Source organism: Dermochelys coriacea, chromosome 1 (genome assembly GCF_009764565.3).
Source record: "Dermochelys coriacea isolate rDerCor1 chromosome 1, rDerCor1.pri.v4, whole genome shotgun sequence".
Classification (NCBI taxonomy): domain Eukaryota; kingdom Metazoa; phylum Chordata; order Testudines; family Dermochelyidae; genus Dermochelys; species Dermochelys coriacea.
Genome location: NC_050068.2, coordinates 205736944 through 205750733, shown reverse-complemented (window position 1 = coordinate 205750733; position 13790 = coordinate 205736944). Strand labels below are relative to the sequence as shown.

At 41.8% G+C, this 13790-nt stretch overlaps 1 protein-coding gene across 6 annotated transcripts in view; it reads left to right on the top strand.

Annotated features, from left to right (window-relative positions):
- The window catches only part of GSK3B (glycogen synthase kinase 3 beta), a 184074-nt gene extending 170504 nt beyond the window's left edge, over positions 1–13570 (top strand). For 3 of the 6 annotated variants that reach the window (XM_043512569.1, XM_043512581.1, XM_043512550.1), the window contains one exon: positions 8581–13570. In XM_043512569.1, coding sequence (XP_043368504.1) covers positions 8581–8648 — 68 coding nt within the window. In that variant the 3' untranslated portion in view covers positions 8649–13570. Of the gene's footprint in view, positions 1–1853; positions 1906–6348; positions 6891–8580 lie in introns of those variants that run through there. The other 3 variants (XM_043512573.1, XM_043512558.1, XM_043512565.1) reach the window with 2 other exon arrangements.
- The last annotated feature ends 220 nt before the right edge of the window (positions 13571–13790 follow it).

The window sequence follows — 13790 nt, the reverse complement described above, 5'->3', positions numbered from 1 at the left end:
TCATAGCACCCAGTAAGGCTGGCCCTACAGACTCCCAGAGCCAGAGTCCCATAGCTGGAGCCGGGGGGGAGGGGGGGCTGAAGCCCAGAGTCCACAGCCAGAGCCCTGCTACCATGGCGGGGGGGCTGGCCTGAAACCCAAAGCCCTGAAGTTGGGGGCGGGGGAGCCTGCTGCTGGAGTCCTGCGGCTGCAGCCAGGTATGGGAGGGGACTAAAGCCCATCCCTGAGCACGGCAGGAAGGGGTCACTGCTTTGCCCCCTCCCCCATCTCTGCACAAGAAGCTGTTGTGGACGCAGGAAAAACTCCTGGTGGCCACGTGTGGCCAGAGTGGCTGCATTTGAGAAACACTGAGACCCTGAGTAGCAAAGTTCTTCTAATCATTAAACCAGTATCAGAGCAGCATGGGAATAGGTTTGCCATCTGACACAGGGTACCCACAGTGACACTTTTCAGCAAAATGTTTGCCCTTGTAAATAAATTATTCAAAGCCACTCTTAGAGTGGTGAGATGTTAGCTGATTGTAGATGTAGCAGGAGACTTTAAAAGATTACATGAGTTAGTGTGGTATAATTGCATGGTAATACAGTGTGGTGTTTTGTCCCCTTCTAGTGGCTAGACCAATTATAGCATCTGTTTGAGTTTGAGTCTTCGTACCTTCAAGCCAGTGGACCTGATCAGTTAGCTCAGGTAGTAGCCGCTCAGACTTCAAAATCCAGAGAGTCCAGGTTTAGTCCCCACAACAACCCACGTTAGGGACTTGTTACATAATCACTGTCACTTCTGATGGTGCTGAAGTGTTATTGTTACATAGCAACATTAAATCTGTGTCTTTGTAATGCAGTAACTGAAAATTCAGGATATTGTGCTGATCAAAACTGGGATGGGGGAGCCAATTTTTGTGTTATGATCAGCATGACAGAATACTGTCTACATCTTCCTGAATCCAGAGCAGGGTCATGGTTAAAAATAACCTCTAATTGGTATTTTTCCCAAGCCTAGCATGGTAATGGTGGTCAGGAGAGTTAGATTTTGTCTCACCAAATTCTGTTAGCATGTAAACTGCACTCTATTTGGAATAATAGCACATCTTTATTTAGCATTTGTTACAATAGCACCTAGAAGATCCAGTCACACTCATTGTGCTAGGTAGGTCCTGTACAGACACACAAGATGACACAGGCCCTGTGCAAATTGCCCTGACATCTATAGAATCATATACTGGGGAAGGTGGGGGGTATATAAAAAAATATGTAAGAACCGATGGGTTGAATTTCTGCTTTAAGTGCAAAACTCAACTCAGCTTTAACTATGGAATCACAACCAGCATCTTGAATGCACACACTGTGTTTGAGAGACATTATATGTGTAGTCACAACCACCATTTGATTTTCACAGTGATTTACACCACTGAGTATCTGGATCAACACCAATTTACTGCAGATGAGGATCTGGTCTGTAGTGTGTGTCTGAATGTGTTTGCAGCCATCACGCGTGTGGTGGCAATAGCTATCTGTTGAAATGCATTTATCATGCAACTTTGACAGCTTTATCTGAACTTCACCTGCTCAGCAGTCCCTCCCAGAACTTACTGTAACATCATAGCTTCAAACAGCTCCTGTTTAAAATGCTCACAGAGAAAAAGCCTCCAAAATGACTGTTACCTGATTTCCTCAAAAATGTCTTTGGCCTATGGCTCAAGCTGGGCAATAGTTAGTCTGGATGAGTGAACGTCACTTGCTTCTAGCCCAGTGAATATCAGCCCTTGAAATGAGGGCAGTATGTGAAAGGGAATTATTGTGTGTAATTTTTAAGAGATTTCCAAATACATTGGTTATAAATTCCCTCTCCTTCAGATTCCTATACAGGTGGGCTCATGGTACTGATGGGAGCTGGCTTTTCAGGAAGGTGGGTATGAAATTTTGCTCCAATACCATTTGTAAACTTACTCAGACACCCCTAAAATAGGATTTCTTTGACCCAGTGGCATGTTTGAATACATGATGGTTTGGGGCGGGATAAAAGTTGTACTCGGATCGAGTTTGGAATGATTGTATTGTTCCCAAAGTGCTTTTCCACTTGTGCATTATGCAGGTCATCTTCAAAGTGCCAATAAAGCCCTTATACCACAACATCATGCATCTTTCTTCCTGGATCAATAAGCGTCCAGATAGCTGCTCTGCTAGTCAGCATTTCTACCTGAGGGGGATGGGTGCTGTCCTGCATGGGACCCCGGCCAGCATAGCTGCAGGGATCATTTTCTGATACATCGTGCTGTGCTAATTCCTTTAATCTTAAATGAGACATGTTCCAGCATCCTCAACAACAAGGTGGGACAGAGCGGAACTGGAGTTGCGTGCCAGCGCAGGGCAGTTGCACAGGACCATGACAACACTCATCATAGAGTAATATTTAGCACAAAGATGTGCAGTTTCACCTTGAAAGCACTTGGAAAGCATTTAATTCTTATCACCCATGAGAGAGAGGCAGGTATTATCCCAGTTTTAGACAAGGAAAATGAGGCTCAGAGAGGTGCACAGGTTGTCAGTGACTGAAATTTCTGGCTCCCAGTTTGGGCTTAGACCACTAGATCACAGTTCTCTATAGAGAGCAATAAAGTACAAGATGAGCCTGGATTTCTAGGCTCAAAGAACACCTCTCTGATGAATTTTGACTCACCCCACCCTTCCCCTTGAGTCCTAAATTGTCCTTTTAAGGACCCTCAAACTATTGGCAGCGTACCTCAATGTGTCCTTTCAGGTTAGCATTGCAATATATCAGGAATGAAAATCCCTGTGGCCTTTGATCAGTTCTTAAAACAAGTAGCATCAAGGGGTTGTAGTACCCTGACTGCAGCTCCATCCTATGTAGCAGCCTTTCTGGTAGGCTTCTGAGGGACACCACATCCCTGACCAGAAAGCAGAGGCAATTCCGGAAGTAGGACGGAGAGAAGCCGCAGCAAAATGCTGCCTTAGGGAGCAATAGCTCACCACCACTCTTGACAAGACTGTGGAGACAGTAACAAGGCCTAAGCCCTATACATGGCATGTTTCCATCATGTGCAGAGCTGTCAGATTAATAATGAGGAGGCTTCTGGCTGAGAACAATCTCACCCCAAGCACTGCTGAGCCTGCTGCAGTCATCTCCCCAGCCTGGGCAGATTTAGCGGGAACCAGCAAATACCACAGTCACAAGTGCTTGTCACAGCAGCACAAACACTAATCTCTCCCCCCTTCCCCCCCAAAAGGCTTTTTTTTTCTTTCTTTTTTTTTTTTTGCTGGTTCTGTCAAAGGCACAGATTTCCTCATGTACTCCGCTTAACTGCTGACTCCCCAATGAAGGAGGGAGAATCTGAGTGTGCAGGGCCCCTTTCTGGGCTGGGTGCTTTCAGTGCAACATCGTAGTACAGAGGCACTGAAACTAGCCTATAGCCGCACTCGTCCTGGTGCCCAGCCTGCACTCTGTTGATTGGGCAGCACAGAACCTGCTGAAAAGCCAAGGTGGTATCTTTCCTAGAGTTCATGGTATACAGCACATTGGTGTTTGCAGGCATGTAACAAGCTGCCTGAGCAGTCTGATCCCAAATTGGAAGGCCTTTGTATATATTGTTGTGGAAGAGCCACAAGTATGGGAACCTAGGCTGTCTCCTTGCTTACCCCTCCCCCTAATGTGTACACAGAGCTGATCCGAGGCAAATGCTCTGCAGGAACTCCAGCTAGCAAACTGACCATGAGAGAAGCAGGTTTTACATACACTACTTGGAGGTAGATTTTTCCCCATTCCTCTTTGTCAGTTTGATAATTACATCTTAACACTTTTAGCCACGCTGTCTTCAGGGGAAATAAATCAAGAGTCATAGCACATTCCAACAAGTGGTATACAGAACACAGTGTTATATGTATTCTCGTACCCAATGGGACTGGTACTTTTCAGCTTGGAAAAGAGATGACTAAGGGGGGACATGATAGAGGTCTATAAAAGCATGAATGGTGTGGAGATAGTGAATAAGGAAGTGTTATTTACTCCTCACAACACAAGAACTAGGGGTCACCCAATGAAATTAAGAGGCAGCAGCTTTAAAACAAACAATAGGAAGTATTTCTTGACACAACATACAGTCAACCTGTGGAACTCTTTGTCAGAGGATGTTTTGAAGGTCAAGACCAGAGGTGGGCAAACTATGGCCCACTGGACCTCCTGCCTGGCCCCTGAGCTCCTGGCCCGGTAGGCTCACCCTGGCCCCTCCCCTGCTGTTCCCCCTCCCCCGCAGCCTCAGCTGACTGCACAATTCTCTGGGCGGCAGGGCTGCGAACTCTTGCCGGGCAGCATAGCTGCAGAGCCGCGGCCTGACCTGGTGCTCTGTGCTGCATGGTGGCGTGGCTGGCTCTAGCCAGCCAGCACAGCTGCCTGTCCCGGTGCTCTGGGTGGTGCAGCTGTAGCGCTCCCAGCCACCGGTGCTCCAGGCAGCACGGTAGGGGGCAGGGAACGGGGGGTTGGATAGAGGGCAGGGGAGCTGGGGGGGGTGGTCAGGGAATGGGGGTGTGAATAGGGGTTGGGGTGGTCAGACGGCAGGGAGAAGGGGGGGGGTTGGATGGGGAAGGAGACCCAGGGGGCAGTCAGGAATGAGAGGAGGGATTGGATGAGGAAGGAGTCCCGGGGAGGCTGACAGGGAATGGGGGGATTGGATGGGGCAGGAGGCCCAGGGTGGGGGGCCATCAAAGGGTGAGAAGCGGAGGAGGTCAGATAGGGGGCGGAGCCAGGCCATGCCTGGCTGTTTGGGGAGGCACAGGCTCCCCTAACTGGCCCTCCATACAATTTCAGAAACCCGATGTGTCCCTTAGGCCAAAAAGTTTGCCTGCCCCTGGTCAAGACTGTAACAGGGTTCAAAAAAGAACTAGATAAATTTATAGGGGATAGGTCCATCAATGACAATTAGCCAGGATGGGCAAAGATGCAACACCATGCTCTGAAGTGTCCCTCACCTCTGTTTGCCAGAAGCTGGGAGTGGGCTACAGATCATCCAATGTTTGCCTGTTCTCTTCATTCCCCCTGAAGCACCTGGCACTGGCCCCTGTCAGTAGACAGGATACTGGGCTAGATGGACCTTTGGTCTGACCCAGTATGGTCATTCTTTTGGTCAGTGTGATAGTGAGTTAGCTAGTTAGCGTGAACAGATAGCTATCAGAACAGCAGGGACTATATTTTAAATCCAAGGGCTGTCAATAATGCCAACATACTGGTTAAAAAAAAATTTGTATCTTAAGTACACTTGGGTGATTTTTACTGCATTTGAGGAACCATTCTGGGGTGGAGGGAAGCCAGGACCAGAAAATAACCTGTTACCTGAAGTAGGATTTCCCTTCTCAGCTTAATGATCCCATCTTCTGCTCCTGGTTATCACTCCTCAGATGTGGGTAGGTGGTCACCCTCTTTTTCCATTTGTCTCCTTTTCTCCTAGGTGACAATGTTCTTTTAGCCTTATCTCTCCTGGAGCATATTGTCTGACTCTTCCGTCATCCAGTGCTGTGCTTTTCTGAGCTCTTTTCCTTGTTTATCAGTGTCCTTTTTCCAATGCGGTGCCCCCTACTTTGGTCACTATTGAGTATGGCTAGATAGAAGAGCTTCATCAACAAATGTGTGCAGATGCACAGTACATCCCTATAGTTACTGTTTTATTTTTTTATTGCAGCTGCATTGCATGATAAGCTCTTTACTGGTGTGGAGACGGTGTCGCCCCCCGTTTTTCTCTACACAGCCTCTGATTTTGTACTTGTGCTAGCCAATGCTTTCCTTCAACTGTATTGTTATATTTACCTACATTCAATCTCCCCCTTTTTTTAGTGAGCCTATTTCTCTCAAGATCTCTGGTTTATGTTCATCCAGTCTAACCTCAGCTGTGTTGCGATAGCTTCTTGTGTGAAACCATCTGCAACTTTGATTAGTTTACAATTAATTTAATTCTTTTAATTTGGTAGTGGGGAGGAGGGAATAAAAGGGAGAGTGCCCTGTGCTAACCCTCAATTATTATCTTTCTCCAGCTTAGTATTCATGATGGTCATAAATTTCTTTTTCTTCACAGTCTGTGTCAGCCAATTTTGTATTATCCATACTCACCAGACAACAGCTTAGTTTTCTGTGTGGGACTAAACCAGATACATTTTCCTTTTCTACCAGAGCTGTAATTGTGCATAAGATTTATCAGCTTTGTCTGTCCTCTGCAAAAACATGTGGCTAATTGGCCATTACGTTGTTCTTGTATATAGGCTTCTGTGTTGTCACCTCTAATATTTTATCCAGTTAACAGCATCCTGGCTTTTGTTTTATCCTTTTTTAAATATTTGCTTTTTCCAGGCTTCTTACACCTCACCTATTCTCCTAAAATGTTCACGAATGCACCAGCAAAAACACAGAGATTCTCTCTGGAAGGACCTTTTGGTCACAGTCAAAGATCCTGCTTGCCAACAGATTTCTATTTTGTTATAAACTGAGATGATCTGTGCTGCTTTTTGTACAGTAAATGAAAGAATGCCATTGAAATGACTTAGTTTCCAAAGAAATAGGAAAAAGAAACAATCCTTTGCTGCACTTCCTTAGAAAGCGTCTTGACACATGCCCACCGTACCCTATAGAGTCTCTTTTCAGTGAACACTGTTGTCCGAGTTAGGGAAGAGAGAGAGCGTGTTTCAGGTTATTCACCGCCAGGCACTGAGCCTCCCAACAGTGCAGTATGATTGTGTAAGCCTCATTATTGGCTTCAGCCTTGACATTAATCTGCTTCAGCAGTTAGGAAGGTGGCAAGTCTATCTTGTGTTGAGCAACCCCAAAATAAAGCAGGGTGGATAAAAATCAATGATTTTGAAAAAAAAAAATTAAAGATTGATTTTTTATTTAAATTAGATTTTTTTTGATAAAATACTTTTTGAGGAAAAACCTATCAGAAGATAGTTTTAATTAAGATACATTATAGCTCAAAAATACTTAATCATGGAATAGGGATTATAAATTCTAATTCTATTAGTATGAGACAATATATTCATGTAATGTTTAAGAAAAGGTTTGTAAATGAGTTCCAATAGTTCATGGATTAGGGACCCAATCTTACAGAGTTCCAGGGGCTTCTGTATAGATTATTTAGGTTAATCTTTCTATCTACCCAATGGGACTAGGTGCTCAGTCTAGAAGATACGATCAGAGATGCTTAGTTTTGAAGTTCTCAAACTGTGGATTTGTGTCTCCAGAGGTAACATGCTTGTTAACAGCAAAAATATTTTTAAATAAATAAATGATATATAGAGGTGAGAAATAACAGGCCTCAACCCTATTGTCCCTCTGCAAATTTGTGTACACAGTCAATCCCTTACCTCTCTTTAAAAGTGCAAAGTTTCAAAAAATCCAATGAATAGAAGATTGTTGGGAGTGGAATAGATCTGAACAAGGAGAAGTCTGGAGATAAATGTGAGAAGCGAGGGACATATGCTTGTTTTGTTAAAATATTATATGCTTGCTGTTGAAGAAAAAAATCCAGAATACTTGACGTTGTTGTTTTAGTTAAATAAAACAATTTAAATGTCTGTCTGGTGATGTTCTCCTCCTAATACAGCATGGCAAGAAAATCCTCCAAATATTAATGATTAACGTGTTGAATTGGAGATAGTTCACCTCCCAGTGATTTCATAAATATCTGCTTTAATTACCTTTGGTAAATGAAATAACCAAACAATCATTCATTTTCTGATATAGCTGTAAAACTAATCTGAAAAGTTTTCAAAATAAATCACAGTTTAAAAATGTATAGTGTGTACCTTCTAAAAATGAAACCTACATCAATCTCTGAGTTGTGAAGAATATGTATTAAGGTTATAACAATCAACAAGAATGCACTTTTATGTAGAAAACTATGATTAAATCGAGTCTTCCTGACTAGTGATTTAAATCAAATGCACCCTGAAATAAAGCAATAGACTTGAAAGACGTATTGAGGGAACAAGTCCATGAATTATACATTAATATGCAAGCTGTTTCTACCAGAGACTGTGGCCGGTTGCTTTCATTGTCTCGGCTCATACACACATTTAACAGATGGCTTCACTACATGATGGACACAATATAAAGCCTGAGCACCAATGGGAAAGCTTGTGGTAGCCACATATACTTTGGGATTGCAAGTGTGCCTTGCCATGCCAGTAAAGTTATTGAATTCTAACATGACTGTGAGCGTTGCAGCAGGTTTTCCCACTGGGCCACCTCTGGCATACAGCTATGCACACTTGCAGTTTAAAGTGCAAGATAGTGCTGGTACCCTGGTGACTTCAGCCTTTGAAAAAGGCTTTTCTGCAGCTCCATTTGAGTCAGTAATATACTTCTTGCAGATCATGCCCCATTGAATCACTCCCTCCTCACCCATGATTGCGTTCAGGAGAACATCTTAACCCCACAGCATGGCACAGTGATGCAGACTACATGGGTTCTAAGTTGGTGGGGGCTGTAGGGCTGAGTGCACCAAAAAGGTCTAATCCATTGATTGAGGTGACTGTTGCTTGGAAGTAACACTGCTTTTTGCTCTCCCTTTTCTGTCATTGGCAGATGTTAATGCAGGAGAGCGAGGTCAGACCAATAACGCAGCTTCAGCATCAGCCTCCAACTCCACCTGAAGTGGTCCCACGCAAGCCAGCTGCACAGGACAAATCACCAGTAATTTGAGTCTTGCTCAGCAACACTGGTCACATTTGGAAAGGAAATTAAAAAGAGGAAAAAAACAAAACAAAACAAACCCTGTTCATTTTAGTGTTCAATTTTTTTATTATTATTGTTGTTCTTATTTAACCTTGTAAAATATCTATAAATACAAACCAGTTCATTGTATCTCACTCTGCGGGGTCTCCAGGGCAGGGGAATAGGTGCGGGGGAGAAGGGAAAGTGGAGCAATAGAACACACCAATGTCTCTTCCCTTGACAATCTCTGCGCATGGAAAGTTTGTGTACTTCAGAACAAGGAGTCTTGCCTCATGCCCCCTCCCACAACAGAAAGACCGTCATTCTCTGCTGACTTTGTTTTTTTTGTTTTTTGTTGTTGTTTTTTTAAATAACCTTTTTTATTTTCTTTTGAAGTGAAGTTTCAGACTTTGGTGTAGTGCACAGCTTGAATTTGGTTGGGAGCTTAGCCAGGATCATTCAACAGAGCTAAGTGATTCTTGTAAGTGAATCCATATCTAGGCTATCTGAAGAACTGCCTTTGGCATGGTCTGGGGGATGGGGAGGCGATAGGATAATAGGTAGCCTGGGGCGGGGGGTGCTTACTGTATGTCTAAACTTGGAACTGCTAGTGGAAGACTTACTTTAAAAATTAACGCTAGCAATAGAGAAACCTGCAGCTTCGATATGGAAAAAAGTCTATCAAGTGGGATATATATGGATATATATTTATAATATATACACACACGCATGTCAAACACACCCGGTTAGCTTTATTGAAGCAGCTTGTTTGCCTAGTCTGAGCTCCTCCACCAAGTCTTGGACTTCTGTTTTTAAGAGAGCCATATAGTGCAAGAGAATGGCCAGTAAGCTCTAATCTCCAGCAGAGAGAAGATGAGGAATGGAATCCCACAGGAGGAGGGGGCAGGCAGCATTTTGGGGCCTTTTGGAAAGTGGCCACTGTGAAAGCATTTTTCAGTTTTTTGCTCTGAACGAGATGCCCTTTCCCAAGATGCACACAGGAAAAGGACACCAGGGTTTATAATGTGAACTGTAACAATCTACTGGTTTATTTGTAATATTTTTTACTGCAGTTTGAGCTTGCAGATTGCCATGCTCTATAGATAGATCTCATTTTAAATCCACAGCTAGAATCTGTATTTAATTTCATCATTTTAACCTTCTGCTTTTTTAATCTTTATTTATTGATGCATGTCAGAGTTGCCATTATGATGTTTTTACATTGGTAGAATATTAATAAAATACACATCAAAGTGATATCAACAGTAACTTGTACCTGCTGACTTGAGGGGAAGCTGACTAAATAAGTGTGTGTATATAATATAAATAGATACAGTACTACTTTTTGAGTTCTATTTTGTCTACAGTCTTTAAATGGTCTGATTGAAGCATAAGATGAATGTTTGTTTCCAGTCTGAGTTTAAGGGTTTTTTTTCCTGTAGTGGTGAATGGTGTAAGAATCAAAGTCTCCATTTCTGAAGTTAAAGCAATATTCCTTGGGAAAAGTCAGTTGAGCAGCAGGAAGTTGCAGCTGCAATGTAGAAATAGACTTTTGAGACCTGGTCTGTCTTATCGTTGAGGTTGATGTCTGTGTGGGCCTTATACACATTCAGAGAAACGTTAGTCACCTTGGTGCTTATAGGCTATTACTTGACCTGTGGATCTTTAAGGCACAATAAATTGTTTCTTACATTTACAGACTTTTATGTGTGGCCCAGGAGTAGCCAGCAGTAGCGGCTAAGTAAACTCAGTCACTGCAGGGTGGCAGGAGGTTTGTTTATGAACTCAGTACATTTCCTGTCCATGTGCTTCATATTTGCCCGTTTGTGAGATTTTTTTTTTGAAGGAATGTTTCTTAGCAGCCGTAGAGGTCCCTCTGTCCTGTCTGATAAACAATGGATGTTTGGGAAGGGAGTTATTTGCACAGATGAATGGAAACCTGGAAAGAGAGTGGCTAATCCACCTTAGTTATGTCCCTCGTTATTTAGTGAAACTGGGGGCAACAGAAAAGATTTTTAAGCAGCTCTAGACTGATTACAACTGGAGAGAAGGGAAACCATGTTTTTCAATTGAACAAAAACAACCCCCAGCACTTGTAATAAATAACTGAAGCCTGAAAGGAGTGTTAATGCAAGAAATGAGCCAGTGAGTGCCATGAATGATGTACTAGAGCCTGACATGATCAAATGGCCGGAGAGATTTTAGAAGACTTGAAAAGCAGGGGACAGTAGCAGTGACTGGATCTGCTTCATAGACAAGACAGCTGGAAGGCTGGGCAAAGACATTTACTATGGACTTAGGGACAGTAAATTACCAAGTTGATAAAAATCGCTGCTTCAGGTGGTTGGTTTGGTTTTTTCATTCAAGGTTGGTAGAGGAAAGTAAAGAGCTTTTCCTCTCATTCTTTTAGTTCTACTTCATGATGGTGCAAGTGTGTCTGTGTAGGCTGACGTCTCTGACTTTTTTTTTTTTTTTTTTTTTTTTCAAGGATCATGGCAGGATCACAAACGCTTTTATACATGTTCAATCCAGGCCTTTGAATCACGTTTTTTTTGTTTTTTGTAAATAAGGGTATGGGGGGAGCTCCTCACCAAATTCAAGCTTGTACATTATTTTTGATTGTTTTTAAATTTTGAGTTTTATTGTTTTGTATGTAAATATGTGGACCCAGGAACTGTTATTAATGAGCAAAAAGTTACCATTCAGGGCAGTGATTCTGTTTAATAATCAGATAAAATGTAGACGAGCTTTTTAAAGCCATATAGTTTTAACTCTGTACAGTAGGTACCGGCCTGTATTATTGTAACAATAACTCTAGCGATGTATAGTGTATCTATATAGTTTGGAGTGCCTTCACTTCCATGATTTTTTTTAATTTTATTTCCCTTTTATTGTCCTTTTTAACAGCTGTATCCCAGACAAAATGGCATCTTTGCTCCCCTGCTTTCTCACCCTTTAGAGTGCTTGTAAGGTTTCAGTAATACCATGGTCAGTAATGGAACGAAAGGAAATTGTGTTTGTGATTCATTTCGTTCAAGCCATGGCTTTGCTCTGGATGTTCTAAAGTTGCCCACGCCACCGCCCTCCAATAGCAATGACTGGTTTCATTTTACACCTGCCCACTTGGCACCTAGTAGCTAGATTAGACTTTGCACGTCTCTCCCTATTCCTTCTGTCCAGAGGTCTTGTGGAGCCTTTGGTTTTTTGTCTCTCCCTTCACTGTATTAAAGAGAGAGCAATTGGGCTTTTACAAACAGAAAAGATATTTAAAAATCCCCCTAGTATTCTACACTGATAGCCAGACAACCTGCAGGATAGCTGCGGTGCTCTGGGGCCATTACTGTAGAACACTACAGCATCTTTGTAATAAGGGAATTTCCTGTTCCCGTTTCTGCTATTCCCCAGCCCCTCCCCGCCAGTTTGTTTTCTTAAGACAATAACTTCAATGTTATTCTTGATTTCTTGTGCCCAGCACGAAGGCCTTGTTTTTAAAACTAGTTCACTTGTGTTTTCTACCTTGTTAGTATTCCACATAAGATTGTCTTGAATGGAAAAACACTTAACTCTTTACCAAACCAAAGGTTGCTGGTTTTTGTTTTTGTTTTGGTTTTGGTTTTTGTTTTTTTGATCCATCTCGTGTCCATTCCAGTGAGGCAGAGGCTGCACTTTCTTTCTGGTGACACGAAGGTCAGTGATGTCAATTTGTTTTTGACAGTCCACTCGGAATTGTTACTAGCTTTTTTTTTATTTTATTTTATTTTATTTTAGGCTTGTTTTTAATGAAGTATGGTCTTGATCTGTCATTTTGTCTACTCTGCAATTGCATATGTTTCTGAGATGGAATTAATTACAATCTCTGTGTCCCCTGGTGGACGCCAATCAAGACACTGGTATTTTAATTTCAAACTTAGCTATCTTTTTAAGGAAAAAAATTAATGATGGTCATTTACCTATAAATTTAAAAAAAAAATGGCTGATCCAAGATCCCAGTTCACTTTTCTACTTGTTTTAAACCAAGTTTTATCTCAATACCGGCAGATGCCTGCAATTTGCAACTAGAGATCATTTTATGTTTTTCCAGACTTGTTATGCTTTTAAAAAAAAAAAGACCAGTAAACTTTTCTCTATTAGAAATCTCAGCTACTCAAGGTTTAAAAAAAAAAAATGATAGCTATAAAAGCACAGTAGAGTATTCGACCCAGGAGCTACTTTTCTGAGAATATAAAAAGGCATCTTTGGTGTTCCCATTATTTCCACAGCGGTTTTAGTCAGTTTTTGTTCATGGAATTTGTTTCATTTTGCAACACTGCAATAACAGCAAAACAACAAAAAAGTAAAACTAAAAAAACAGTACCTAGGGGGTTAGCTTGAGAAAAGTAGCATCCTTGTGTTGTTCTTCCTCAATTTTATATATATATATATTTATATATATAAATTTGCTTGCCTGTAAAAATTTGCGTTCATTAATGTGTTGCTGATGGATCACTTGGGCCTGTACACACACAAATTAGCGTGACAGCTTCCATCTTAAAAACAGAAATCTAAAAAAAATAAATATATATATTAAGGATTGTGGGTATACAAACTATTGCATACACTTGTGCAAATCTGTCTTGATTTAAAGGAAAAGCAAAACCTGTATAACTATTACTACTTGAATGCCTCTGTGACTGAATTTTTTTTCATTTTAAGTATAAACTTTTTTTGTGGAAAGTATGCTTAATGTTTTATTATTTCCCCAGCCCCTCCAACCCCCTTGTAAATACATTTTGTTCTGTGTGACTCGGTTCGGAAATAGTTAACTGGTACTGTAATTTGCATTAAATAAAAAGTAGGTTAGCCTGGAAATTAAATTTAAAAATGCAAAGTGTGTGGTCTTTATTTCAAAACCCTGGTTTTTCTCTCCTCCTCTTCCTGCTCCACCCCATTCCTTACCCCACACCTCTTTCTACCCCCCCCAAAAATAGGTGGACATGACTCTTTGTAATAATTAAAACACAAGAAATAAGCATGTTTTCTTAAATGATCTGTGTTATTCCATGATACTTTCCCAAGAGATGCCAGCTTCTGTCTACAATTCC